The following is a 26,212-nucleotide window of genomic DNA, read 5'->3' on the forward strand; positions in this document are numbered from 1 at the left end:
ATATGTGTGGGACAAGGGAAGAACAGTTCTCAGTCAGTGCTACTGAGGATAACGAATGCAACAGTTCAGGACATATCCATTGCATATAATGTTATCTTAAGAGATCTAAATCTGGAATTTGTGGACTAAGTGGAACCTATGGCCTTTGATCTCATAAAAAAGTCCTTCAGGTTGACATCCTAGTATGGTTACCAAAAAAAAAGGGAACAGTGTTTTCTCTCAAATAGTGTATTTCCTTGCCTGCTGACTATTCTCAGTGTAATCAGTAGATGTTGCAATCACAAATAAGAAAGTATAAAAGAAGCAGGAAGATAAGTAAGATATATGTATGGGCAATGGTGGCAGGACCAGCAGCATGCTACTGTTATCTACATGATACAGATAAATGACAGCATGTCATGTCTAGAGTGGCTCACTGATAGGCTCAGTTAAGAAGGAAAATGTTTGTGATACTCCTTTCATCAGGTAGTTTTGAAGCACATGCCTAGAGGAGGTATTTGGTCTATGGAACCAGTCTAAAGCTAATCTGAAGTAAACACCTTGAACTATAGCATGCATACATCTAACTGCTTTGTGTTACTGATCCACTCCTATTGTGCTGCATTACTTAAATAATTTAGACTACACATTTGTATTTCAGAGTTAAAAAATTCATGTGTTGTGCTGGATTCTAACACTTTTTTTCTGTCCTTATGGTTAAAGGTCTTGTAATGAGTGTAATGAGCATGTGAGTGGTCTCCTTTCAAACCAGGAAAGTAAATCCCAGAGGCACAAGAAGGAGGGAAAACAGCAGGGTAGAAAGCACTTCCTTTGACCTCTGTTTTTCATCTTCACTTCCAGCAGACCAGAAGCAAGGAGTCACAGCCAGAAATGGTCATAAACATTATGACATCATTTTGCAGCATCTCCTAGTTTGGAAACTGTCTTTAGGAATGGAAGTGCTAAATGGGAGATAATTAAACACCAGGATTGAAATCAGCTTACTGAGCTCTGGGGTGTCTAAGCGAATAGCAACATAGCAACAGCAAACACATGATGTGGTCTTTCTCTGTTACATACACAGCATAGTTAATGAGCATATGCACAGTAGTTCTGTTTTCCTAAATGCCAGACTTACTGTGCTTGCACAGAAGAGTGTTAAATATGTGTAATAAGTCCAGCACTTTTTGGAAGCACAGCTTTACCATTCATACAACACCACTCACAGACAGCATGTACTCATAGCCTGATCAAATCCTACTTCTTGTCTAGTTCTGCAAAGCACCCAAAAAAGAGGCTGGCTGCCTGCACACCACTGCTATTCCTGAATTTGCTTTGTACTGAGACCTCTCTGTGCAGGAAGGAACAAGCTGCTTTAAGAATAGCTCTGAAGCCAGAAGAAAGCTGCTCTCAGCTAACATCTTTCTTCCATCTGTCAAATGAGAGAACATGTTCCCATTATGTGCTGGGAGAAGCAGCCATACACTGAGCATCCCACACAAAACCAATCCTTTTTCTTTGAAAAGTTCTGAGATAAGCTAGGATAATTGTTATTTAAAAAAAAAATATTAGTTTTTGAGGAACCCACTGAGAAGTCACTTGCACATATGGTTGGGATGCTGAATAACTTCACAATGCTCCCTAAGTTTCCTATGGAACTTAAATGTGACTAAAATTTTGTCATGACTGCTATTATTTTCTTAGTCAATTAAGCATACATTGCACACAACTCTTTTCTCATTTTAATAAAACATATAAAATCCTTCTCAAAACATTTATTGATTTCATTTTTTTCACACAAAAAATCTTAAATGCAATATTAAACTCTGCTATGAAATTTGCTCTAAGACTGATGTCATGTATAAAATATTTCCACTTCAAGAATTAACTTTACAAATTATATTTCTAATGGACTGTCTTAACCTTATCTAATAATAATAAGCCATGAAGTGCTCCAGTTAATATTAATGTGAAACTTGAATAACCTAAATTACATTGGTACAAGATAAGAATTTGGGCTACAAGCTCTGATCCAACAAAAATAAAGGAAATTTTGAAAAGAAGAATTCTAACTGAAAGATTTCAGCTCTATCTACCTATTGGTGAACATATCAGTTTACCCTCTTATGAAATGTTCTCCCCAAATACAGAATCATCATGGGAAAATATTTTGAGAAATCCAGGTAAACATATCTTTTTATACCAGTTAAATAGTGCATAAGAAATTACAATGATTAATTATCTATATTCAGACAAATATGTGGGTGTTTTTTCCCTATTTAAAACTACTTCAAGCTCTGGAGCATGGTTTCTAATCAGGATACTGGTATTTGACATATAGAAATTCATTACTCTTTAGGAAGGCAGCAATTATGAGTAAAAAAGACAGTCTTTCCTTCCAGCTACTAAATGCCTGTTGCATTTCCAAGCTGTAGAGCTGAATATTGATCAGAGCTTTAAAAATAGATTTGATACTTGATTTTTACCCTCTAAGCTTATTCAATGCTGCCTGAGTATATGGCTTTAAGGAAGTGTTGTTCCACAGATGTTTTTTAAAGCGTTTAACTTCCACATCAAAATCTGAGCTACAAAGTATCTGAAGACAAGAAACATTAATAGTAAAACTAAAAATAACATAATCAGCATAGTTATTAAGTAGTAAAAAACAAGGAGTCATCAAGTTTTAAATTAAATGAGGAACAGAAAAGAGGTAAATGTTCAAAACAAACAAACTAAAAGAATTTTTATCTAATGAGATTCAAATTAGTGTGACTCCAATTATCGTTTGAGGTCTTAAAGTATTTAGATGGTATATACGATTTTGAATGCATGATGACAGAGTTGAACTTAACAACAAACAAATAAATATACAGAAATGTTCCACAGTTCACTGCAGGATGTGGAAGTGTTTTATGTCTTTAGCAAACTGTTGTGAATACAGCAAGGGTGAGTTACATTAAATAAAACTTCCCATTATCCCAACTTTTGGGCTCCATAACTGTAGGGATAGTTTCCTTTCAGAAGAATTTGTAAGAGAAAAGCTAGACATTCTTGATTTCACTTAGGAAGCCTGCAAAGTGCCTTCTTGAGAGGGTTAGATGCTTTTTTTGCCTTCTGCAGTCCAGAGGGGGTGGCAGAGACAGCTATGTTATCTATCTCTCTCCTATGCCAGAGAGAAATAGCCCTAACAGACATGTAGAGAGGCCTTGGGAAGGCAGGAGAGAAACAGAGAGGATAAAGAGGCCTTAAGAGGGTGGTAACTCGCCTTTTTCTCCCTGGGGCCCAGTGCGTAAACTGCACTGTCAGGAATTTTGTAAGTTTCTGGCCTTCTAAATAAACTTTTTGAATTCTTTCCACTGCCTTGGCATTTCTGGGGATACCTGCGTGTCTTACTTTACAATAACTATTCTGACAGTTGTGCCTTCAAAAGAACTCACTTTTGTATAAGAAATTATGTATTTTTACTATGTAAGCTCTTTTACATTGCTGAGTCATTTAAGTGAAGAAATGCAACGCACAGCTTCAGCTTCTTTTGACTGCCTTTGTTTTGGTGTAACAACTTTGCATCAAAGACATGTTAAAAACATGGTCCTTAAGGACTGGGGTTTTTTAGCTCAACAGGGAAGATGCCTAAAACTACGTCACCATTATTCAGCCCATGCTTCAAGCCATCCAGAATTCTTCCAAGTAACTGCATAACCATCTTGTTCTAAACTGGTTTCAAGAGTACCTCTAGATCCTGATTATGTCCTTTCTCACATTAAAAAAACTTTATAAAAATACCTCGATTGTAGTTTTATAACAAAATCTGGTCTCAGCATTAGTGAAATCTCCAAAAGCAGACAATACTAACAATATTTTCATAAACACCAGCCACCGAGTGCAGATAGCACTAAGATGCTGACATATTAATAGTCTATTCATTAATTTTGAAAAATGTAAACAAGAATATATGAAAGTTGATCTCTCTAAGAAATATGAAAAATGGATTAAGTATATCATCACCTACAAGCTTGGATTAAGATTACAAAAATTTTGTTTGAATGATAGCATTGCTGAAAAATTAAAAAAATCACAGTTAAATCTTTAATGTCAATTGTAATTCATCCAATGCTACTTTTATATACTCTACTAATTGTACCCTTTATCTCATTTGTCTAATATTGTATGTGGAAAATTATTATCTTTAATGATCTTTCGTGTTTCAGTGCCTAGACTCATATTGTAGTATGTATGGATTGACTAGCACCTTCAGATAAAGATATTGCTTAGCAACTTCTGATTTTACCATACAAAAGAAACCCTTGTTCTCTTTTACAAGTCATCCATCCAGTAAGCCTTGATGCATCAAAAAGCCTCTTCCAGCAACGTCAGCTTCATGCTCTAGGCTCAAAAGTCCTTTAATAACTCTTATTCTCCAGCCATATGAAGCTGCAAGTGGACTAATCTTTATCTCAGTTATTTTACCCATGCTGCTATCATAACACTCAATGCACTTTAGAGTTGTTTTTATTCTGGTCCCAGTATTTTGTACGAAGTATCGCTATCATATGTGGCAGCCTTCTGAGCCTTACTGGGGTCTCCTACTCTTCATTCATTCTCCTTATACAGCTTTCCTAATTAAAATGGTGGTATTTTATGCTAGGTCCACTATCTCTCTTGTTTGGAATGGTAGTAGAAGCCTCCACTGATATATTCTGGTATGCAGAATGTAAGAGCAATCTCTTTCTATTGTCGATTTTAAAATCTACAGTTTAAATTGGCTAGCACAAAAAATGATCGGAAAAATGATTGCAAGTTATTCTGTCCACAGCTGAGAAGCAAAATTCATATACATTGCAACAAATCAAATATGAAACCTGAAGGAAATCTCTGCATCTAACATGAAAAGCAGGTATTAGGAAAACAATTTTTCATCCAATGTTTTTAAGAATACTTATATGAAGGGCAAAATATTTCCAGGGTAACTGCTATGTAAGAGACAAACAGTCTAGGATTCATGAACAGCCTTATTTACACATTTGTAATGACAGTCTATCAACAGGTTGTAAAACCAAAATAATTAAAACAAAGCTGAAACAGCATCACTTCAAATTATAGATTTTACTTTCCTTTGCTTTTCAACTATATCTATATAAAGGGAGTCCAATGTAATGACATTATTTTATGCCATGGCTGCATATGCAAAAAACACATCTACAAAACCAGTAGAGAGTTATGTTTATCCCCATTCAAAAAAATGTTTTAAATAACGTTAAGTTAGTTCCCTCATCTGGATAATAACAGAAACTATACCTTTGGGAGAAGCTGGATTGCTTGGAGTATTCTCTGTCTGTGCCCAGAATTAAGGATTCCTATTTCCAAGAGATCCTGGTCCTCCATCACGTTGCTTCCCTAAAAATTGGAAAAAAATGGTGTAATAAAAATGAAAAAATAACAGATGCCTTCAATAGCCTGAAACAAGCCCTTCTGTTGCATTTAAAAGATAATACTCTGCTTAATTTATAGCATCTGACAAGAATAATAAATTACTGATTATTGCATTCATTTTCATGATGACAAAATATGGTGGAAGGTGCTTGAACCCATGGACAATTACTATACTGCTGGCAGCACTGCCAGTGGAGAAATTGTAGCTCTCACTCAAGTCAAATACCAGATGTGAACCTTCTTTCATTTGACTAGAACCAAGGACATGACTACAGAAATATTCACAAGCTCTCAATTTTTCAATTCACCTCCTACCTCACTCAGCTATACATGATGTTCATTTTTCTCTAGACTGAAAAAAATTTAAAACAGAATAAGATGAACAGAGTGGATGAGAATAAAATTATTTAGTTCCTTGTTAATAAAACGATGAAGAAATTGAGTGGTATCAACAGACCCCATACATACCCCCTAAATTTAACTGTACCATACAACCCTAACTTTACTTGTCACTGCTCTTCTCTATCTGCTTGTGGGCAGGTCAAATAATTCCTAACACGCAAATAGCTGAAAAAGACCATCTGTTCAAACAATACACTAAATAATTGCTCACAAAAGTTCATAAAATAAGCCTACACGATTCAAGCATTTCTTAGGAATTGCTAGCAGTAGGAGAGGACCTAGAGCTACAGAAATAGGATAATACAATTCCTACATTCAAGGAGTCTGACATCACCTAGAGTAAGTTCAGCATTTGAAGGTTAAGATACACTTGATGAGCTGGCAGTTACTATTTGGAATCATAGCAGGCAAAGCAGTAGCCCAAAAGGGGAATTCCAGCCAGGGATCAGATCACAATAATTTAAAGTAGGCTAGCAATCTTGGACTCCTTTTCTGACCTCTTCATTTCAGATAAAAACTCAGCTTTTTTTTTTTTTTTAATATATATTTTATTTTTTAAAATTTTCCAACTATTAGAGTTGAAAACAAAACCTGCAAAAAACAGATGACCTGTATTGATCTCTTAGCCCTGTTGGAGTCTCGTGACACTAATTTGCTAGAAGCAAAAATTCTTATTATTCATACTCATTTAATTCATCATGAAATAGGTTTTATGTGAGCAAAACATCTCTCCCTCTCCATTTGGCTTGCTGCTTCTGACTCACTACAGCTCTTTAGAAGCAGCAAAATGAAAAGCTAATAGGGGCATAACAGAACATGCTTAAATACTTTGCTGAGTCAGGGCTCTTATAAAGGATATAAATTCTTTCTGAATATCAAATCTCCTGTCCCAAAGCAGCGTGAATTTCTTTCAAAAAGCACACTGGAATATGCAACACTTCACCCTGTTCAGCTGCTAAATCTTCACTCTTTTCAGATGGACTGATTAGTTTACAGGGGTACTTTTGAGGACTCTCAAGTGCTGCTCTGCAGAGTACCCTGAAAAATCTGGGAGATGTCTTTTAAAGGCAGTCATGGAAACCTTGTAAAGCTACTATATTTAAAATTATATTTCACAGTAAGTGGTATGATTTAAGACTAGGAGTCTGCAGATCATACCCTGAAAGAATCTTCATACAGCATTCAGAACAGGGCAGGCAGAGACCTGCTCTAAAGGGAGAAGCTGTGCAATCATGCTGGTTTAAGCAGATCACACGATGAGAGTGCATGCAGCACAGACTGTGCAAATAGTGATAGTGATGAGGTGGGGTTAATATCCCCTTCATCTCCCTAGTAAACACATACAAAATATAATTTCCCCTTTCTGCCTTTCTCTTTTAAATAACCTAAAGGAGGTTGTAAACTTAGAGGAAGAACTCATGAAAAAAGCCTTCCATTTTGGGCTAGATTCTCCAGATACTGGAAATAGCTAACATAAATGGATTTAAGGAAACTGAGAATCCAGTCCAAAACAAAGGTTACACATTTTCATTCATTTTAATAAATGCAGCTATTTTGCTTACAGCTTTAATTTCATTTTACTTCACTGCTTTTCAGATTTCACCTTTCATCATTGCATGATGTTTACACACAATCATGGCGTACTCATCACTGTTTACTGGTGTCAGTAACCTTGGCATCCAGATTCAAATACTGCAATGTTTAAAACTCAATTAAACTAGCAGGCACAGGAAAAATCCTGTCTATTTGCACATAGCTGCTGCCTAGCAAAGAAAGCACTACTTTATTAATTCTTTGCTATTTTTTTCCTTACATATAATTTAATGTATTTTTTAAAGCTATATCAAGGTTACAAAATCAACTATTTAAAACTCAGGAAAGCGTGGAATTCATGTTGCCTCCTTGTTTCTAGTTTAATAGGGCAACAACCTGGTCTTTTAATGTGCTCAGGTTTTGGAGCTTTTGCTGTGTCAACATTAAGTGTCAACAGTAGCAGACACTCATCCCTCCTGTAAAACTGACTTTATTGTTGCCTGCCATGGAACTAAACTAACTTTTCATCTTTCCACAAAACCAAACAGGAAAATGTAGATACTCAGTATAATCCACCATTGGTTAACACAGAGGAATACATTCATAGTATTAGAAAGCTGCTGTTTGGTCTGCAGAAATACTTGTGAAAAGAAAGAAACAGCAAGTCCCCAACAGTCCTGTCTCCCTTGTATCTACTCCCATTCTCCCCTTAATCCTAGTCCCTGATTATCTTTTTACCTGACTACTCCTCTTGTGCTCTTCCAGTCTCCTTCCATAGCCTCCTACGTTAAGAGTAAAGGAATAGTAACTTCCTTTCACAGCAGAGTAGAAAAAAGAGGAGAAATTCTCTCCCTGCTCTTAGCTTCCATCTATTATAAACTGGGCCAAATGTAATCTCAATTAACTTTGTAGAGATGACATGGTAAATGTAATTAAAATTAATATGAATGCAAGACTGTCTTTTCACATTATTTCATCCTTAAAAATAGTTGAGTTACCTTAGCTGAAACTTTTGCCAAAAAAAAAATCCTAGTAGACATCTAGAGAATTTGAGTCCAGAGATTTTTCAATACGCTTACATACAAAACAGGTTCTTATAACAGGAAATATGGGACAGCAATCTCTGTTGGGCTTACTATGCTTTTCTACAGAAAACATAAGAGACTTTGTGATACTGTAGTTTCTTAAGTCTACAGAAAAAGTTAGAAGGAAAATATCTCAGAATTAAAGTCACAAGAATATATCAAAACTGCTTATTCTAGGACAGATTCAGATTTCATTCACTTCAGCTGTTGAAATTCGTGTCTTATGAGTTGGAAAGATCCTGCTTCTGAAGTTCCAAGTAGGAAAGAGTATATCTCAAACCCTGCACCCCCCAGATTTGTGGTTCTGCACAACTCTGAAGATCATAATCTTTTTCCCTGTAAGCACAGACAGGAAGCCAATATCCTGAGTAAGAAGGCAGTAGTTTCACAGAACAGTTGGGTTCAAGAACGAAGGAAAAATGACTCTGCATGTGGGAGACTGGAGGCATATGAAAAACAACATAATTTAAAAAACCCAGAAACTTTGCCAAATTCTGAGATAGTTCCTATAAATAAGTTTAGAACAAAATACATAATGGTACGTTATGAGATAGAGATTTCACTGGCATTTATTTAGGTTGTTCAAAACAAAATCATTTCTGGCATTTTCGACCTGAATAGAGACTTTGCCAAAAATTCTGGATTAGTCCTTTATACAAGATTCCAAATGTATTTAAGTACAGATATATGTATATGAAATCTTTAGACACAACTTAATGTGGAATATGATAGATTTATTAAAAAAATACTCTATTAAAAATAGCCTAATATTAATACATTAAACTGCTCAAAGAACCTCTAAAATCTAATCAAACCACAAGTTTCACAAACCTGTAGACAACTTCATTTACTATCAAAACAGATCAACTTTCAGGTTTCTTGGGAAAAAAAAGCAGCAGCCCATATGCATTCTATCTCCTGCAGCAACAAAAGCACTTTGAAGATTTGTCCCTGAAGATAATAAAATATGGTGATTAGAAGAACTTATTAGGTGGCAGGCATGATTGTATGTTTCCCATTTCTCCTTTTGTACCTATGTTTTGAAATCTTTGTTCGTATATTTTTTGTGCTTGAGAACTGCCACGAAAAACTCTAATGTCTGGTTCTGTCTCCTAAGTAAAATGGTACAGAAGCTTTAAAATAGCCGGGAGATGTATCTCTAGACTTATGTGAAAACTCAGCTACTGAGGTTGGAAGACATGAGCTATGGGGAACAAACCATCTGCATATGATTTTTGGTCTTACTATTGTTTTTCACCTTGCCTGATACACTGAAAACCTGATAAAGGTTGGAAAGAGGTTTCACAGATTTTCATTGCAAAGTTCTGGGAAAAAATATCTTGCTGGAGAGGTACATGCATATGCATCATTTTATGTACATGGACTGAAAACGGACTGAAAATAAAAGCGAAAGAACAAATTGATCTTACATTTAAAGCTTTCTTTCTCCCTAAAAGACTGTTACATAAGAAACAGAAGATTTGGGGGACTTCTGGCTATAGGCTGGCTCTTTCAGTTTCAGCTCTATCAGCTAGAGGAGGAAAACTAGTAAATCTGGTACCCAAAGCTGTGTAACAGCTGCTACTCATCAGACTGAGTTGAATTCACTTGCTCTGCAGCCATTATTGAGACCAAGGTCAGCTGGAGATACCAAGCGCTACTGGAGGTGGCAACAACTTCTGGTAACATCTCATGCTTCTGATGTACTGGAAACTGATCTGACAAAGAATAGAATTGGTGTTGGTATGGGAAGGATGACTTCTGAGGTGAGAACAGTGTTGATGGGGCAGCACTGCTGCTTGCATCACTCCCAATGTGCAGGGAGCACTTTACATTCCACTTTGCCCTCTCCCAGCCACTCAACTGTAATCTGTTACAATATCAACATAATGAGATCATTAGGGACTCTGAAGAGCTGGTACAGGTGGCACCTAACACATAAAAGCGGGTAGTATCAGGGTGTATGTGTATCACAGACAAGGTCTGGTGGGTCTTTGAAGTGCCTTGCCAATATCTCTACCAACGTGTACTGCACTGAATCTCACCCTGACTGAGACCTGGCACTGCAGGAGCATAGATTTCAATGGATTTGGGACAACAGGCCTCATACTTTGGCTTACAGGACTGCAGGAAATATGACCTGGCACAGAAAAGAAAAAAGAGAATATGGTAGGTTGTACACATAGCTGGAGCATACCACCATTCCTGCCACTCAGAGGTGGGGGGAGGGCAGGAGCAGATGGGAATGTTCTTCCATTATACATGCTTGGAGACTGAAGTCAGAGATACAAAACAGATTAACAGCACCAAAGAGCTCTATTATTTCTTAGTCCTGCCACCCCAAATGCATAACTGGGAAGGAAGGGAGCAGGTATCTAGTACCAATGGGAACAAGGACTGTTATGAAGCACATCACAGAATCACAGAATATGCCAAGTTGGAAGGGACCCACAAAATATCATCAAGTCCAACTCCTGACCCTGCACAAGACCATCCCCAAGAGTCACACCATGTGACCAAGAGTATCATCCAAATGCTTCTTGAACTCTGTCAGCCTTGGTCATGTGACCACTTCTCTGGGGAGCCCATTCAGTACCCAACCACCCTCTGGGTGAAGAACCTCTTTCTAATATCCAACTTAAACCTCCCCTGACACAACTTCAGGACATTCCCTCAGGTCCTGACACTGGTCACCAGAGAGAAGAGATCAGTGTCTGCTCCTCCTCTTCCTCTCACAAGGAAGTTGTGACTGCAATGAGGTCTCCCCTCAGTCTCCTCTTCTCCAGGTTGAACAGACCAAGTGACCTCAGCTGCTCCTCATACGGCTTCCCCTCAAGGCCCTTCACCATCTTCATTGCCGTCCTTCGGACACTGTCTAAGAGCTTAATATCTTTCTTCTATTGCAGTGCCCCAAACCGCACACAATGTTCAAGGTGAGGCAGCACCAGTGCAGAGCAGAGCGGGACAATCCCCTCCCTCAACCGGCTGGTGATGCTTTGCCTGATGTCCCCCAGGACACAGTTGGCCTCCTGGCTGCCAGGGCACTGCTGACTCATATTCAACTTGCCATCAACTAGGACCCCCAGGTCCCTTTCTATGGCACTGCATTCCAGCATCTCATTCCCCAGTCTCTACACACATCCATGGTTGCCCTGTCTCAGGTGCAGAATCCGGCACTCACCCTGTTGAACTTCATATGGCTGGTGACTGCCCAGTCCTCTAATTTGCCAAGGTCTCTGCCTTCAAGGGAGTCAACAGCTCCTCCCAGTTTTGTGTCATCTGCAAACTTGCCTAGTATCCCTTCCAGTCCTGCATCCAAGTCATTTATGAAGATGTTGAAGAGCACAGGGCCTGAGATGGAGCCCTGTGGAACCCCACTAGTGACAGGTCTTCAGTCTGATGTCACCCCATTCACTATTACCCTCTGTGCTCGACCCGTGAGCCAATTGCTTACCCATGGCATGATGTGTTTATCCAGCTGTGTGCTGGACATTTTGTCCAGAGTGATCCTGTGAGAGACAGAATCGAAAGTTTTACTGAAATTCAAAGTGATTACATCAACTGGCTACCCTTGATCAGCTAGGTGGGTTACCTTGTCATAAAATGAGGTTTGATAAGCAGGACTTTCCTCTTTCCTCTCACAAAGCTGTGCTGGCTGTGACCAATGACTGCACTGTCCTGCAAGTGTTTTTCAATACCTCCCAGAATAATCTTCTCCATAACTTTACCAGGCAGTGAACTGAGACTGGAGTTTCCACAGTCTTCCTTCTTGCCCTTCTTGAAAACTGGGCCAACGTTTGTGAGCTTCCACTCAGCTGGAACCTCTCTGGATTCCCAAGACCACTCAAAAATCCTCAAAAGTGGTTTTGTGATGACATCTGCCAGCTCTTTCAGCATTCTTTGATGTATCCCATCAGGCCCCATAGATTTATAGGGCTCCAACTGGAGCAGCAGATCCCATACAAGTTCAGGGTCAATGGGATTTGATCATTCTCGCAGTCACGGTCCTCCAGCTCAGGGCACTGAGACCCCCTTGGTCCATCATCCATGTTGAAGAGAGAAGCAAAGAAATCGTTAAACATTTCTGCCATGTCTCTGTCCCTGTTTGGGAGGTGACCATCCTCATCCTGTAACAGGCCAATGACATTTCAATACTGCCTACTGACATTAATGAATTTGAAAAAACTCTTTCTATTGTCCCCCAAATTTCTGGCCAGCTTCAACTCCAGTTGAGGTTTGGCCGCATGAATTTTCTCCCTACAGCAGCAGGCAGCCTCTCTGTATTCTTCCCATGTCACTTGACCTTGCTTCCACTGTGCATACACCTTCCTTTTCTTCCTTATTTTCAAGAGAGGATCCCTGCTCAGCCAAGCTGGCCTTCTGCCTCACCTGCTTGACTTCTGACATTTGTGGATTGCCTGCTCCTGTGCCCTTAGGAGGTGATGTTTGAAAAGTGACCAGCATCTGCAAAAACATTTCCCAGGAGGCCTTGCGTACTAATTCCCTGAGCAGCCTGAAGTCTGCTGTCTTCATGTCCAGAGCTGGCATTTTTCCTCCTGTCAAAAGGGATTTGAAACTCAATTGCTTTGTAGTCACTGTGGCCAAGACGGTTGTCAACCAATCTCCACTTTGCTAATGAGATCCACTCTGTTGACAAGCAGCAGATCAAAGAGGGCATGTTTCTGAGTCCACTCCCTTAGGACCTGTTCCATAAAGTTGTCATCCAGGTTTTTAGAAATCTTCTGGCCCGGGTTGTACCAGCTGTGTGATGCTCCCAGTTAATTTCTGACAAGTCAAAGTCCCCCATAAGGGCAGTTGAGTCACATCCTCAATAGCTCACTTAAACCAGCCTCCTCAGTCTGAACTGCTATATTTCTCACTCATCTAACCCAAATATCCTTCCAAACTGTATCCCCTTGAAATAGCTGACATCTAAACTGCCTGGGAAAAAAATGGAGACATCTCACAGTGTGGTTAAGGACACACTGAATAATCAGGACTTTTTCATAATCTGAATCATATGCCAAAAGGTTTATAATTTTTCAACACAGCATAGCTTTTCCACAAGGTAAAAGAGTTTATTTCTTAGTGACTTGCAAGAAATGACCACAGAAATCTAGCTTTGAGTAACAAGCACGGCTTCTTATTAGTGCAAAAATTTCAGGCAATGTATCACATGTTTAATTTCCAAACAAGAACTGGCAAACGACCAGAATTTAGTAAGCTTCAGTATAAGTGAAAAGGTTGCCTCTCATTAGAATTGCCACTGTTAACATGAAAACAAGATCTGTAAGAATGATTATTGAGTTAAATGCCTAACTTGTACTTTCAGGTCATAAAGATTTATCAGATTCCTGAAGATACTCCAGAAATTGTTTCATCTACAAACCTGACAAGACTATGTTAGAAAACTCCCTTGCAGAAACTTGGAATTTTGTCTTGGGGGAAAGAGATTGATTATAAAATATGTTTGGAAGAAAGGACCATGCAGATTCCAAAATAATAATTTGATAACGTTCTTCCAAAATTAATTTGCTTTAAAACTACTGATACTCATTCTCAATCCTCACCTGGGTCTATTGTCAGTCTTTACATTTCTGACTTTCTTAGCAATTAAAAACCCCACAAAAACAAAGAGAAAACTGGAAGGAAGTTTTCCGTGTTAGTGTCATTTTGTCAGGACGTAATAATAAACTACTACTGAAATGTTAACCAAAAAAAGGCCATTTCACTCATAGATAATGGTGGAGTGATAGCAATTCTCAGTATAAATTTGCAACCTATCCATAAAAATAGAAGGTGATGTAAGTAGGGCCAGTTTAAAAAGGAGTCCCAACAGATCCGACTCCCATATGACTTAAGTTTTAAAGATCTCTGGTTCACATTCGGCTCTTTCAGAGGTGAACCTGAAGCAACCAATGCTATCAAAAGCTTTTCAAATATTGACATTCAAATGATCATATAGTCACAGACCTTTCACACAACAGGAATAGTTAACTAGACTATAGTGATAATTAAACAATACTGATAGCTGGGACAAGGATCCTTGTAGGAAGAAGTTCTGCTATTTTTATCCCCTCTTTCCTTGACGCACCAATTCATTAAAACCAACCCAATTGTCACATGCAAATTAGCTGCACAGATAGTGTGGCAATTGAAAAAATTAGCTCTGATGTTGCACTTGGCCCACTTAACTATTAACATTGTTGACCCAACTCTGTCTACCTATTTAGTCATAACAATTAAAATAATTATGAATACTTACCTAAATTACATCTTAATGTCTTGAATTTATATTGTGAAGATAATTTCACTTCATTTGAGTAATGAAAATTCCATAGAGTCTATATTGTACCATTATTCAGATTACTTGCTATAAATGCTATTTAGCTTAGATGCTAAATTTCTCAAAGGACCGACTCTAAAAATCAATATTACTGTGAGCTAATTAACAGACTTCTAAATTCTCAAAAAAATATTCCCTTCTCCAATAAGTGTGTAAGGCTGCTGAGTGCAGGAAGGGGCAAAGATGATATTTTCAGAGATAACAAAAATGCTCAATACCTTCTCTACATGTAACATGCAGTTCTGTTTAACCTTGGAGCTAGCACTGGTGGTTGTGTAATAAATTAGGAGTGATAATAAAATAACAAAATAACTTTTGTAATAAAATAAGGTCATGATTGGTGACAGCCAACATGGCTACACTAAGGGCAAATCATGTCTGACAAATTTGGCGGCCTTCTGCAATGCAGTTACAGCACTGGTGGAAAACAGAAAACAATTGATGTAATCTACCTGGATTGTGCAAAGCATTTGAAACTGAACCACACAATATTCTTGTCTCTAACTGGAGAGACATGGACTTGACATATGGACCACTTGGTGGATAAGGAATTATCTGAATGGTTGCATTCAAAGATTTGTGGTCAATAGCTTCATGTCCCAGTGGAGACCAGTGATGAGTGGTATTCCTCAGGGGATGGTGCTGGGATTGGCACTGTTTAACAGCTTTATCAGTAACATGGACAACAGGCTTCAGTGTACCTTCAGCAAGTTTGCCAACAACACAGTCAACACAGAGGAATGGAATGCCATCCAGAGAGACTTTGACAGGCTTGAGAGGTGGGTTCATGGGAACCTCATGAAGTTCTACAAGGTCAAGTGCAAGGCCCTGAACATAGGTCAGGGCAATCCCAAGCACAAATACTGGTTGGGCAGAGAATGGTTTGAGAGCAGCCCTGAGGAGAAGGGCTTGGGGGTATTGTTTGACAAGAAGCTAAACACGAGCTGGCAATGTGTGCTCACAGCCCAGAAAGCCAACCATATCCTTGGCTGCATGAAGTGTGGCCAGCAGGTCAAGGGAGGTCTTTCTGCCCCTTTCCTCCTCTATTGTGAGATTCCATCTGGAATATTGCATCCAGCTCTGGAGCCCTCAACATAAGAAGGACATGGTCCTATTGGATCTAGTCCAGAGGAGGGTCAGGAAGATGATCACAGTGCTGAAACACTCCTGTAAAGGCAGGATGAGAGAGTTGGGGTTGTTCAGCCTGGAAAAGAGAAGGCTCTAGGGAAACCTTATTGAGGCCTTCCAGTACCTGGAAGGGGCCTACAAGAAAGACAGAGAGGGACTTTTTACAAGGGTAAGTAGTGACAGGACAAGGGTCAATAGCTTCAAACTGAAAGAGGGCAGGTTTAGATTGGATATGAGGATGCAATTCTTTACTGTGAGGGTGGTGACGCACTGGAACAGTTTGTTCAAAGGAAATGTCAATGCTCTATTGCTGACAGTGTGCAAGGCCACGTTGGATGGGGCTTTAGGCATCCTGGTTTAGTGGAAAGTGTACCTGCCCATGACAGGGGAGTTGGAACTATATGATCTTTAGGATCCCTTCCAACCCAAACTATTCTGTAATTCCATGACATGAAAAAACTCGGTTCACCTCCCAGAACGTCTTACAGAAGTATTTCCTTCCCCATATTTTTATCAACCCTAGTCATGTTTTTTAAAATATGAGCCACCCAAATCACCCCAGAGAACACAAAACCCAGAGCCAAAGACTTTGACTCTAAAATTCTGAGCAGAATCCATGTCTTAAAAACAGGGTATTCCCAGAAAGGGCCTCTAAAATAACATCAAGGAAAACATGCTCAAGAAAATACTTCGGTCTTCACCCACTTGCACCCTGAAGTTATGACTGACATCTTCAAGTGCTTGTTTCACCTCCTGCCTGCAACTGAATCCTGCTCACACTGGCAGCTTTACCTTTGAGTGGCCTGGTGTTCAAGCTCTCTGTTCGGAGCAGACAGAGCAGCTAGGAAACCACATCAGTCTTTTGAGGGTGTCCTCCTCTTAGAGGACCTCACTGCCATTGTCCAAGCTTGCTTGGCCCCGGCAGATGAACCTTAGGATTAAAGGGTGGGCTCAGTTCAGCGCAGGCTGTGTCTCACCTAAAAAATCCATTGCGCAGGCTGGAAAGGTAAAAGACCTTTCCCCAAATCTTCGTTCGCGAAGATGGGCCATTACCTTACCTCTTAGATGTCATCAGAGCTTGATCTGGTAGGAAGCCTCAGAGCACACCCAAGGCAGAAACACAGGAGCACAGCATGAATTGGTTGCTGCTCTTTCTTAAAAATGGGTCAAAAGGAGGAAGAATGGTTTTATCTTTCTTTCTCATAGCACAACCAACCTACCAGAGTATTCATGCAGAATGTAAGAGATCAGATTTACTTCTCTTTCTCATACTTACATTTCCTTAAAAAAGAGCAAGGTAGGAACCAACTAATAGGAAAGGATACTCTGGGATTGAGGAGGAATCATTCATTGGTCCTGCTGAAACTAAATTGCTGTGAAGGTTAGTCAGTAAGCCAGAAAGGAACGTTATCCTTTAGATCAGTGACAGCTGGCTGTGGTAAATCAGTCTTCTTGTGCCATTGCTAGAAATGTTTCTAAGTTTACATCCAGTGACTGCCAAATATAAAAAGCAGAGAAAAAGCTAAAAATTCAGGACTTTCTATTTCTTTCAACCAAGTATCCTAACTTCTGAGCTACATGCTCAAGCTTCTGTTGTAATTTGGAAGAAAACAGTGAGCCAGATGTTCTTATCCAAAGGGCTGACTTGCATGTCAAGATCAAGGAAACAGCACAGGAAATCCAGCCTACAAATGGTGTCTAATGCAGGGCTGCAAAGGGAGGCAAAACTTTCAGATATAACTCCTGCTTTGGAGCATCTCACTGGTTTCCTCTGCTTGCCAGTGCAAACCCTTTTCTTAATTGCCTTTCTCTTCCTATTAAGTTACACAGAGTCGTTTGCCTAATTCAATTGTAGACATCCTGCTCCCAGAGACAGGAACTGTACGGTCAAGCATCATGATGCTCACCAGTTGTTGCAGTTCAGTGTTGCTTTTATTATGATCTTGGAGGCCTCACTTGGCCATTTGGAGTCCACCCTGTGCACTGCAAAATCAAGGCACTGCCTAACCTTCAGGTGACCAAATAATTTTCAGGACCTAGTTGCTAGTAATTAGAGATTGTTAGGTTGACTGGACATGCTGCTTTGCTTAATATTACTAAATATAATAAAATATGAAGCAGCTCCCAAAAATGAAAAATATTGAAAAATGAATGGTGTTTTCTATGTGCCACTGAATTGTTATGCCTAAGTGTATTTCTCAGTCCACCGTGCTGCTTTTGATATGTAGTGGTGCAGAAAAGGGTAAAAGGTAAGAAAGATTGTAAGCTAATAAGAAATTGGAATATACTAACTTTCTTTAGGTGAAAATTAGTGTATTTAGTTTGCCTGCCAAATATAGTTGTTATACTGAGAACCATTTTAATATATTCTTACAGATTTTGTTTGCTAAGACAAGCACAAGGAATGGTAGGATTGTCATCTCCCACTGCACACAGATGAGATATCTCTTACATGTGATTTTTTCTTATACAAACCACTGTGATTTATTTCTACAGTATTTACAGAGATATTACTGGCCAAATCCCTGAAGCCCACGAGGTAAGCAGAGATGGTCTACATTTTCTTCAAGCCCTTTCTAAAAATAAGAGAACATTTGATTAAGGGTTGACATTTTTCTTTTCTTCCTTTGCTTGTTCTTGTAATTCATTTCACAGGGGAAGTGGGCTGTGTTTTTCTTATCCCTTCCAACTCAGCAGCCAGGAGGCTGGTTTTGCAGGCCCACTCCCGTCACCACGGCAACCAACAGATCGCTCTGATGCGATCCCATGCGCTTTATGTCACTACACAGTGCTATTGTTCTCCAGTAACAATTTGGGAGATGCATTTCTCATAAAGGAGGATTGATTATCGTTCCACTGGTCATCCAACACATCACATGTGGACTACTGCATCACCTTTGGATGTGTTTCTATTCCCACGTAGTGACTTCAAGAATCACTGCTTTGCACCATGAAGCCTATGTTCAGCACCAAGCAGACCCCACTCCTCAGAAACATTGTAGAGAATCTGAACTGAGGCTCCAGTTCTCAAGAATCATCAGTATGACCATACTAGGTGAAATGAAAGATCTCCTTCTTGATTCAGTGTTTCTGCTAGTGGTCAAAACTGCCCAGAAAAGCAAAATACATATCATGCCTGGAAAGCATTTCTTTTTAATGTATTGCAGAGATGGCAGAAGCCCTGGACTAGCTTTCTTACAAATTAATTTTGGGAAGATATATTCCACAAGATAAAAGCACTCCCTTCAAAACTGAGTTATGATGACAGGCCCAAACTGGTAGAGATCATGGAAGAAAGGATATTTAGAATCATCCCCCTGGACTTGGCACTGGTGAGGCCACACCTTGAATACTGGATTCAGCTTTAGGCCCTTCACAAGAAAGACACTGAAGTGCTGGAGCGAGTCCAGAGAAGGGCAATGAAGCTGGTGAAGGATCTGCAGCACAAGTCTTACAAGGAACAGCTGAGGGAGCTGGGGTTGTTTAACTTGGAGAAAAGGAGGCTCAGGGAAGACCTTATCACCTTCTACAACCAGCTGAAAGGAGGTTTTATGCAGGTGGGAGTCAGTCTCTTCTCCTAAATTACAGGTGATAGGACAAGAGGAAATGGCCTCAAGTTGTACCAGAGGAGGTTCAGATGGTATATGAGGAAACTTCCTTCACTGAAAGGGTGGTCAAGCATTGGAACAGACTGCTCAGGGAAGTTGTTGAGTCACGATCCCTGGATATATTTAGAAGACGTGAATGTGGCACTTAGGAACATCATTTAGCAGTGGACTTGGCAGTGCTAGGGTAATGGTCAGACCTGATGATCTTAAGGGTCTTTCCCAACCTAAATAACTCTATGATTCTATAGAACCACAATCACAGAATGGTTTGGGTTAGAAGGGATCTTTGAAGATCACTTAGTTCAACTCCCCTGTAATGGGCAGGGACAATTTTCATGTTGCTCAAAATCCCTTTCAACCTGATGAATGAGTCCAAAGAATGAGAGAAACGCATTCCATTTATGCTAATTTTATCTAAAAATTCAAGGTTCCATTTTGGAAAACAATTGTGTAGCCACTGATACATAAGAATTGCACTCTGTAGTGATTCACCGATCACTGCATTTCTTAGTGTTTCTTTTTTGACTCATGACAATATTTTTAATATTAAACAGCAGCATTTGATGTAGCGTGATCTAGCAATGTTATGGAAAATGCAGCAACTGTTCCCCAGAACCTATAAAAAACCCCTTTATAGCTATTGACAGGATCTCATATAAAATATTAATTACCACAGGCTTCAAAATTGTTTGCCCACAGATTTTAACTATCTTGCCACTGAACAATAACATTTATAATTCTGAAATGTAAAATATAAACAAGCACATTCAATAAACAAACAAATGCAAAATCAGATTTCTGGTTGTGTAAGCCAGAGAGTAAACTGTCTACTTTCTGGTCCTTTTTTCTCTTCATATCTGTTTCTTCTTCCTGTGCAACCTATTTCGCATCCACATATTGTATTCAGAAATAGTTCTAATACTGTGGCCTTTCTTTCTGTTCACATGATCTGCTTTCTTTACACCTTTTCACTCTTTTACAAACGTTCTTGTATTGTTTACCTCAGATATAACACAAAAGCAGTAATTAGACTACCATAGTGCCGTTTTCTACCTATACCTGAGTAGTTAGAAGTTACAAACAGTCACAGAAGGTGCCACTTTTACACCAGCATAAATTACTTGCATATGTAATGTCAGGCATAATCTTATATTACCAGTGAATACAAAGGAAAAAATAAACAACCCATACATTTGAAGAAGCTTTTTCAGAGAAATTGAACTAAGTAACTTGTGTTCAGCCAAAGCAAGTACTGGCTGTGAAATTTAAAATCACATATTGGTCTCATACATACAGTCCTAGCATCTTGATATAGCCCTTTGAACTATCCCTCCCACCTAGCAACTAGTATTTGCTTTAAAGAGTCTTCTATATAAGGGTAAACTTGTTCTATTTTTTCACTGAGGAGTTGATTATTCTTCCCATAGATTTACTGCATTTTCTTAAAAATCTGAATTAATGTTTTCAAAATTAGAGAGAGGACAGTTTGATATACTCTTAGGGTAGTATTAACAGTACGTGGACTGATTCAGTCCCAAAACACTATGGAAGGATTCTGCTATGTTGCTTCACAGCTGATTTTCAAAGTATGCATGTTGGGATATCTTTTGTCAGAGTGCAGTAATCTGACACTCTAGTAATTCATGTCCCTCAGTCACAAGGAAACCTTTATGTAAGTCAGTCTACCTTGTCTGGCACCCTTCTTCCTGATGCTACTGTGATGAGCATTTTCACCTGTTCCCTTCTACAGAAGGATATTGCATTCAACAACTAATAGTTTGGGATTCTTTGGGGCCTCCCACTATCCTAATTCAAGGCAACTGTTTTACTGATGCTTTACACATTTCATCTTGAGCTAGCTTTTTCTAATTTAACTTTTTTTTGCAATAAAAAAATTTCTCCTAATAGTCCTGGTGAAGACTTGTGAGTTTCCCTTGTCCCTTCTGCCTCTAATATTCCAAACAGAACAGTGCTATCAACAAATTGGATAATAAAACTGTATGCTCTCAACCTAGTGAGACAAGATTGTGGGAGACTATAACTTCACTTGATATAATTTCTAGATTTCAGTACACCTTTTTAAAAGGAAAAGTTACTGCAATGAATAAAACAGACAAAATAGGAGCTGCTGATCCTCACTACACATTATAGGAATGTTGCAAAGTCATAAAGCTACAAAATACCAGAATGCAGATTCTTTAACATTGGCTAAGCACCCTTCACCCCAGGTTACATATTATACATGGCATCATACACACAGTATAATTATATTTCTAAATAATCCAAGAATTCAGTACAGGAGGATGGATGGTAGTTACAAAGTAAGGCAGCTGATAATTCTTTTTTTAGCCTTTATCATTCTCTGTGTGGGTCCATGTCTTATATATAGTTTCCCATTGAAGACCTCAACAGTAAGAATGACTCACTTTCTTCAGACTTTTTTTAGACATTCATTGAAATAATATTAGACAGCTCCAAACCAGGAATTAATGTATTTTTTAAGACTCCTTCAAAGCAAGGTGGCATTTTAATACCCATTATACAGATAAATAATTAAAATAGGATTAATTAGGACTAGAATTAAAAAAAATAAATCTATTAGCTCTCAATGCCTAAATGCAGGGATTGCTTTCTTCCACTTCAATAACTGCTTAGTATCTATCTGTATATTTATTCGAAGGACAACTGTAGTCCTATTCACTTTTAGCTGTGAACACTCACACTTCAGCAAATCAAAGTCTGCTCCTTCCCTTCCACATGTGTAGCAAAGGATTTTCAGTGCAACAGTTTTATCAGAAAAGTTTGTCACAGTTTCACGGAATTACAGAATCAGAGCACATTCCCAATTAGAAGGGATCCACAAGGATCATCGAGTCCAACTCTTAAGTGAATGGCCCATACAGGTAGCTAGCTGTCCAGGTAAATCAGAAGCCTAAGACACCTTGGAAAATGGAAAAATCTGAATAATATGGTACTAGAAAGCATGCTGGAAAGCATGGCCAATTTTCAGCAATGAGTCATCTTAAGCCCAGCCAAGCAAACTAGCTCTCACTCATCAACAGCTCTGTTCAGTTTGAGCTGTGAGTGACAAGAACATCTCTGTGAAAACCGTTCAGTTAAATCTCCCTCTGCTTTTTAAACCAAGTTAAAACATTTTAAGTCAGTAAAAGAAATTAGATGTGAAGCAGATATCCTCTGTCCCTCTTTGTTTTCTTTTATTCCACCCATTTCTTCCTCTCTTTTCCTTCTTCCCTCCTGCTGTTCCTCCCTCCCTTTCTCCTCCCCTCCTTCCTTCTCTCCTTCCTTTAATTTGCAGTCAAAAAAAGGACATAAAATAATTTTACTGAGGAAGGAGGAAATGGAGAAAAGGAGGACATGGAGAGCACAAGAAGAGCCCAGCCTGCAGGAAGGGTAAGGCAGAGAGAGATCCCAGAAACCAAGTGCATTTGGGGGGAGAGGGTCAGACACAGAGAACCTCAGAAATAAAGAGAAAAGATAAGTGGTACCCTGGTAGCTCCAGGGGATACAAGAGGAATGCTAAGAAACAGTTTCTGCCATGAGTTTGGCTTATAGAAGTAATAAAACATATGACTTAAAGATTAAAATAATTCCAAATTATACTTAGGTAGCTCATACACAGAAAAATGTTCCTGATTCATTTTGCTGGGTCATAAAATATTAACAATTATTAGATACTTGTTTTGTTATTCTGCACTATTTTCAGCTTGAGTCCAATTCTTGCCACAGAATTCATTCAGAACTTAACTGAAGGTACTCAATGAGATTCCTCAGGCAATCTGGCTACCTCTGACCCCCTCCTGAGAAATTGTGCTTTCCAGCTACAGGTACTTAGAAATCTGGACTAGCAAAGGTTAGACACAAGCAGATATTTGTCCACAAGATAACTCAAAATATACAGATATTTCTATCCATGAGTCCTCTCCTGATTTCATATATGTGGCCCAGCAATAATATGTAATGTCCTAGCCAGATAATTAAGGGAATAAAGAAGCATTTTGCCCCAAACTCATAAGCCAAATCAAAAGCTGACCACAGAGAAGACCCTTAGATATACTGTCCTATGCATTCTCCATGGACCAGGCTGCTTCTGCATGTGCTAGCAAATGTTTTCTTCATTCTCTTTCCCCCTGAATCTCCATTTCCTATTTTTGAAGAACGAGGGAAATCAGAATGCATTTTAAACAAATATATATTTGAAGCAGAGTTAGAAAGAGAAATCAACCACATAAGCAGTGGCAGCAGAATTTGCTGATAAAAAGCCTGATATTACTGGGAATCAAAGATTTGTCTGCATATGGGTTCTTTGGTATAATATTCCACTCTTGCTGCATAAAGTTATTTTTCTGAGCAGAAAGTGAAGATCTACTATTTCTACAGGAAATAAAACAAGTACTTAAAAAATCAGAACATCAAGAAATAAAACATTCACGGACAGAACAGACACACTGCCAAATTCCAAGAGAGATGGAAAATAAAATTACTTGCGTTGTCAATTTGTAATTCCTTTCTGGCAAAAAGAGGGATGCCTAGGGAGTTCAGAGAAGCGAACAGGGCTATAATATTCATATTATATTTAAAAATGGATCAAGGCTAAAAACCAACTCACTATTGTGCAATCTTTTATCCTAATGCAGCATAGCAGCTAAGAACTGCTATTTCTTTATAAACGCCATCTTAACTTACTTCAAGAAGTGGTCTTTCTACGTGATTAAAAGGGGAGCTGTTTGTGGAGAGAGCAAACCTGAAGAAGTCAAAAAGCTGTTAAATAGTGTGGTTACTGAATAATAGAAGCTAACAATCATTTCAGATACTGTAAGAGCTGTAATCAGCTGCAACAAATAACATATATTTTTTTTAGTGTAAGATGTAAGATACCAGTGAACACGCAGATTTTTTCCCGCTCTTCCTAATTGCAAAAGGGGATTCTGCACAGAGGGGCCACTCTTTGCTAATTTTTGGCTGCTAATTAGGCAGTCAAAGAAAATACTATTTGGGATTTATATCAGAAGGTCACTTGATAGGTGTTTATCCAGCATACTTTTATTCATGGTATTCCAGTTTTTAATATTTAAACTGACTGTTAGTACTTGTATCTGCAGTAACCTTATCCCTCCACCTCTGCTACCTGGGCAAATTCTTTGGCTTTTGTATTTCAAAACTTCTATCTAGATCTAGTCTTCAGATCAAAAAATTTTCAAATAATTATTATCTAACCAAACAAATCTAGAGCAGGTATGGCACATCTTGCAAATTTAACCCATTGCTATTCCTATTAATAATATTATGAAATCATTCAGCTTCCAATAATTCAATAAAATACTACATAAGATAAGAGTAATAAACATCCAAAACATGAGATTTCAGTTAAGTTAGGGGTTGTATTTACAACAAGTGTATATACCCTCAGTTTCATCAGTGCTAGCCAGTCTAAAACAAATACAGTATATTGTTACATGGAGATTTTATCCCATATGTACAATAATTGGAGTGGACAGCAAAAGATACAGAATATACTATGTTCCATAATGATTAAAATGTTTGAAATGTTTAATGTAGTCTTATAAAGTCTTCAGAAGTAAATTATTTGGGGATTAAAGTAGGATTTGTATTACTTGTTTTCCTGAAAATATATTTCAATCAGGAGCAGACTAAGAACAAGACTAAACACCAAGTGTGAATTTCATTGTGTGACCTTGCCTTGTACTTACAACGAATAAAAACTTTCTGTCAATTCAGTCAATTATGCACATGCAGAATAAAGTCACAGTTTAGACATGGTAATTTGCTTTGTCTACGCTGGGCCTTTACCTTACTTTCAGAGGTAGAAGAATATATCTTTTTTGCCATTTAAAGTCAAGAATATCAAACTTTCTTGTAAGTGAACTTGTGCTTAGACCCATGTGAAACACATGCCAAGATTTTGGAGGTGACTTTGCATGCACAGTTCTCAGCTTCTGAAAAATTGTGACAAAAGTGTTTCTAAGTGAATATAGTAATTTTCAATTGCCTAAAGTTATAATTTGAAGTGTTAAAATTTTATCTTTTCTAACTCTTTATAACCCAGTTTCTAAAATGCAAATGGAAATGAAAAGCACGCTTGGATGTATAATTTTTTCTAATGTTCCAGATGAACAATACTAGACAAGTGTAGATCACTGCTGAATGTGAAGAGAAGGCAGTTTAGGGGTCTCATTATTGTTTTAAATGACTGTTGGGCTAAGGCTGTAAAATCATTAAGCAATGCAACATTTAAAACCAAGTTTTATTTTTACCTGCTAATACTTTCAAATGTGTGCTTCTGCATACTCAAATCTCAGTACACTTAGTGAGAAAGGAATTTTGAGAGAAAAAATCAGTAAAGAAACCTGTGACTGGAGACTCTATCATAAGGCATATGAATGTGAGGGGTGAGCTGAGGTCACTCAGCTACTGTAACTCTCCAGTTCTTTATTTCTGAGCACATGGAATATTTCCCCTTAGTGAATAACCTTTTTGTGTAATACGTGCGTGCACAAATGTCTGTGTGCAAGTGTGTGTGGGAACAGATAGAATGGATAGCATGTTGAAAAAGGCTACATGGTTTTCATCACTTTTGTCATTACCAAGGTTAAAATGGATGCTGAGGTGTTGGTACCACAAACAATATATGGACATGGTGTGTGGAAGAAGGAAAAAATTCA

The 26,212-nt window shown here is 38.5% G+C and overlaps 1 protein-coding gene across 9 annotated transcripts in view; it reads right to left on the reverse strand.

The window, feature by feature from the left end:
* The window catches only part of ANKS1B (ankyrin repeat and sterile alpha motif domain containing 1B), a 423,694-nt gene that overhangs the window by 162,748 nt on the left and 234,734 nt on the right, over positions 1-26,212 (reverse strand). For all 9 annotated transcript variants that reach the window (XM_027679966.1, XM_027679964.1, XM_027679965.1 and 6 more), the window contains one exon: positions 5,275-5,373. In XM_027679966.1, the coding sequence (XP_027535767.1) occupies positions 5,275-5,373 (99 nt within the window). The remainder of the gene's footprint in view (positions 1-5,274; positions 5,374-26,212) is intronic.

Source organism: Neopelma chrysocephalum, unplaced genomic scaffold (assembly GCF_003984885.1).
Source record: "Neopelma chrysocephalum unplaced genomic scaffold, ASM398488v2 Primary Assembly neopelma1_59, whole genome shotgun sequence".
Classification (NCBI taxonomy): domain Eukaryota; kingdom Metazoa; phylum Chordata; class Aves; order Passeriformes; family Pipridae; genus Neopelma; species Neopelma chrysocephalum.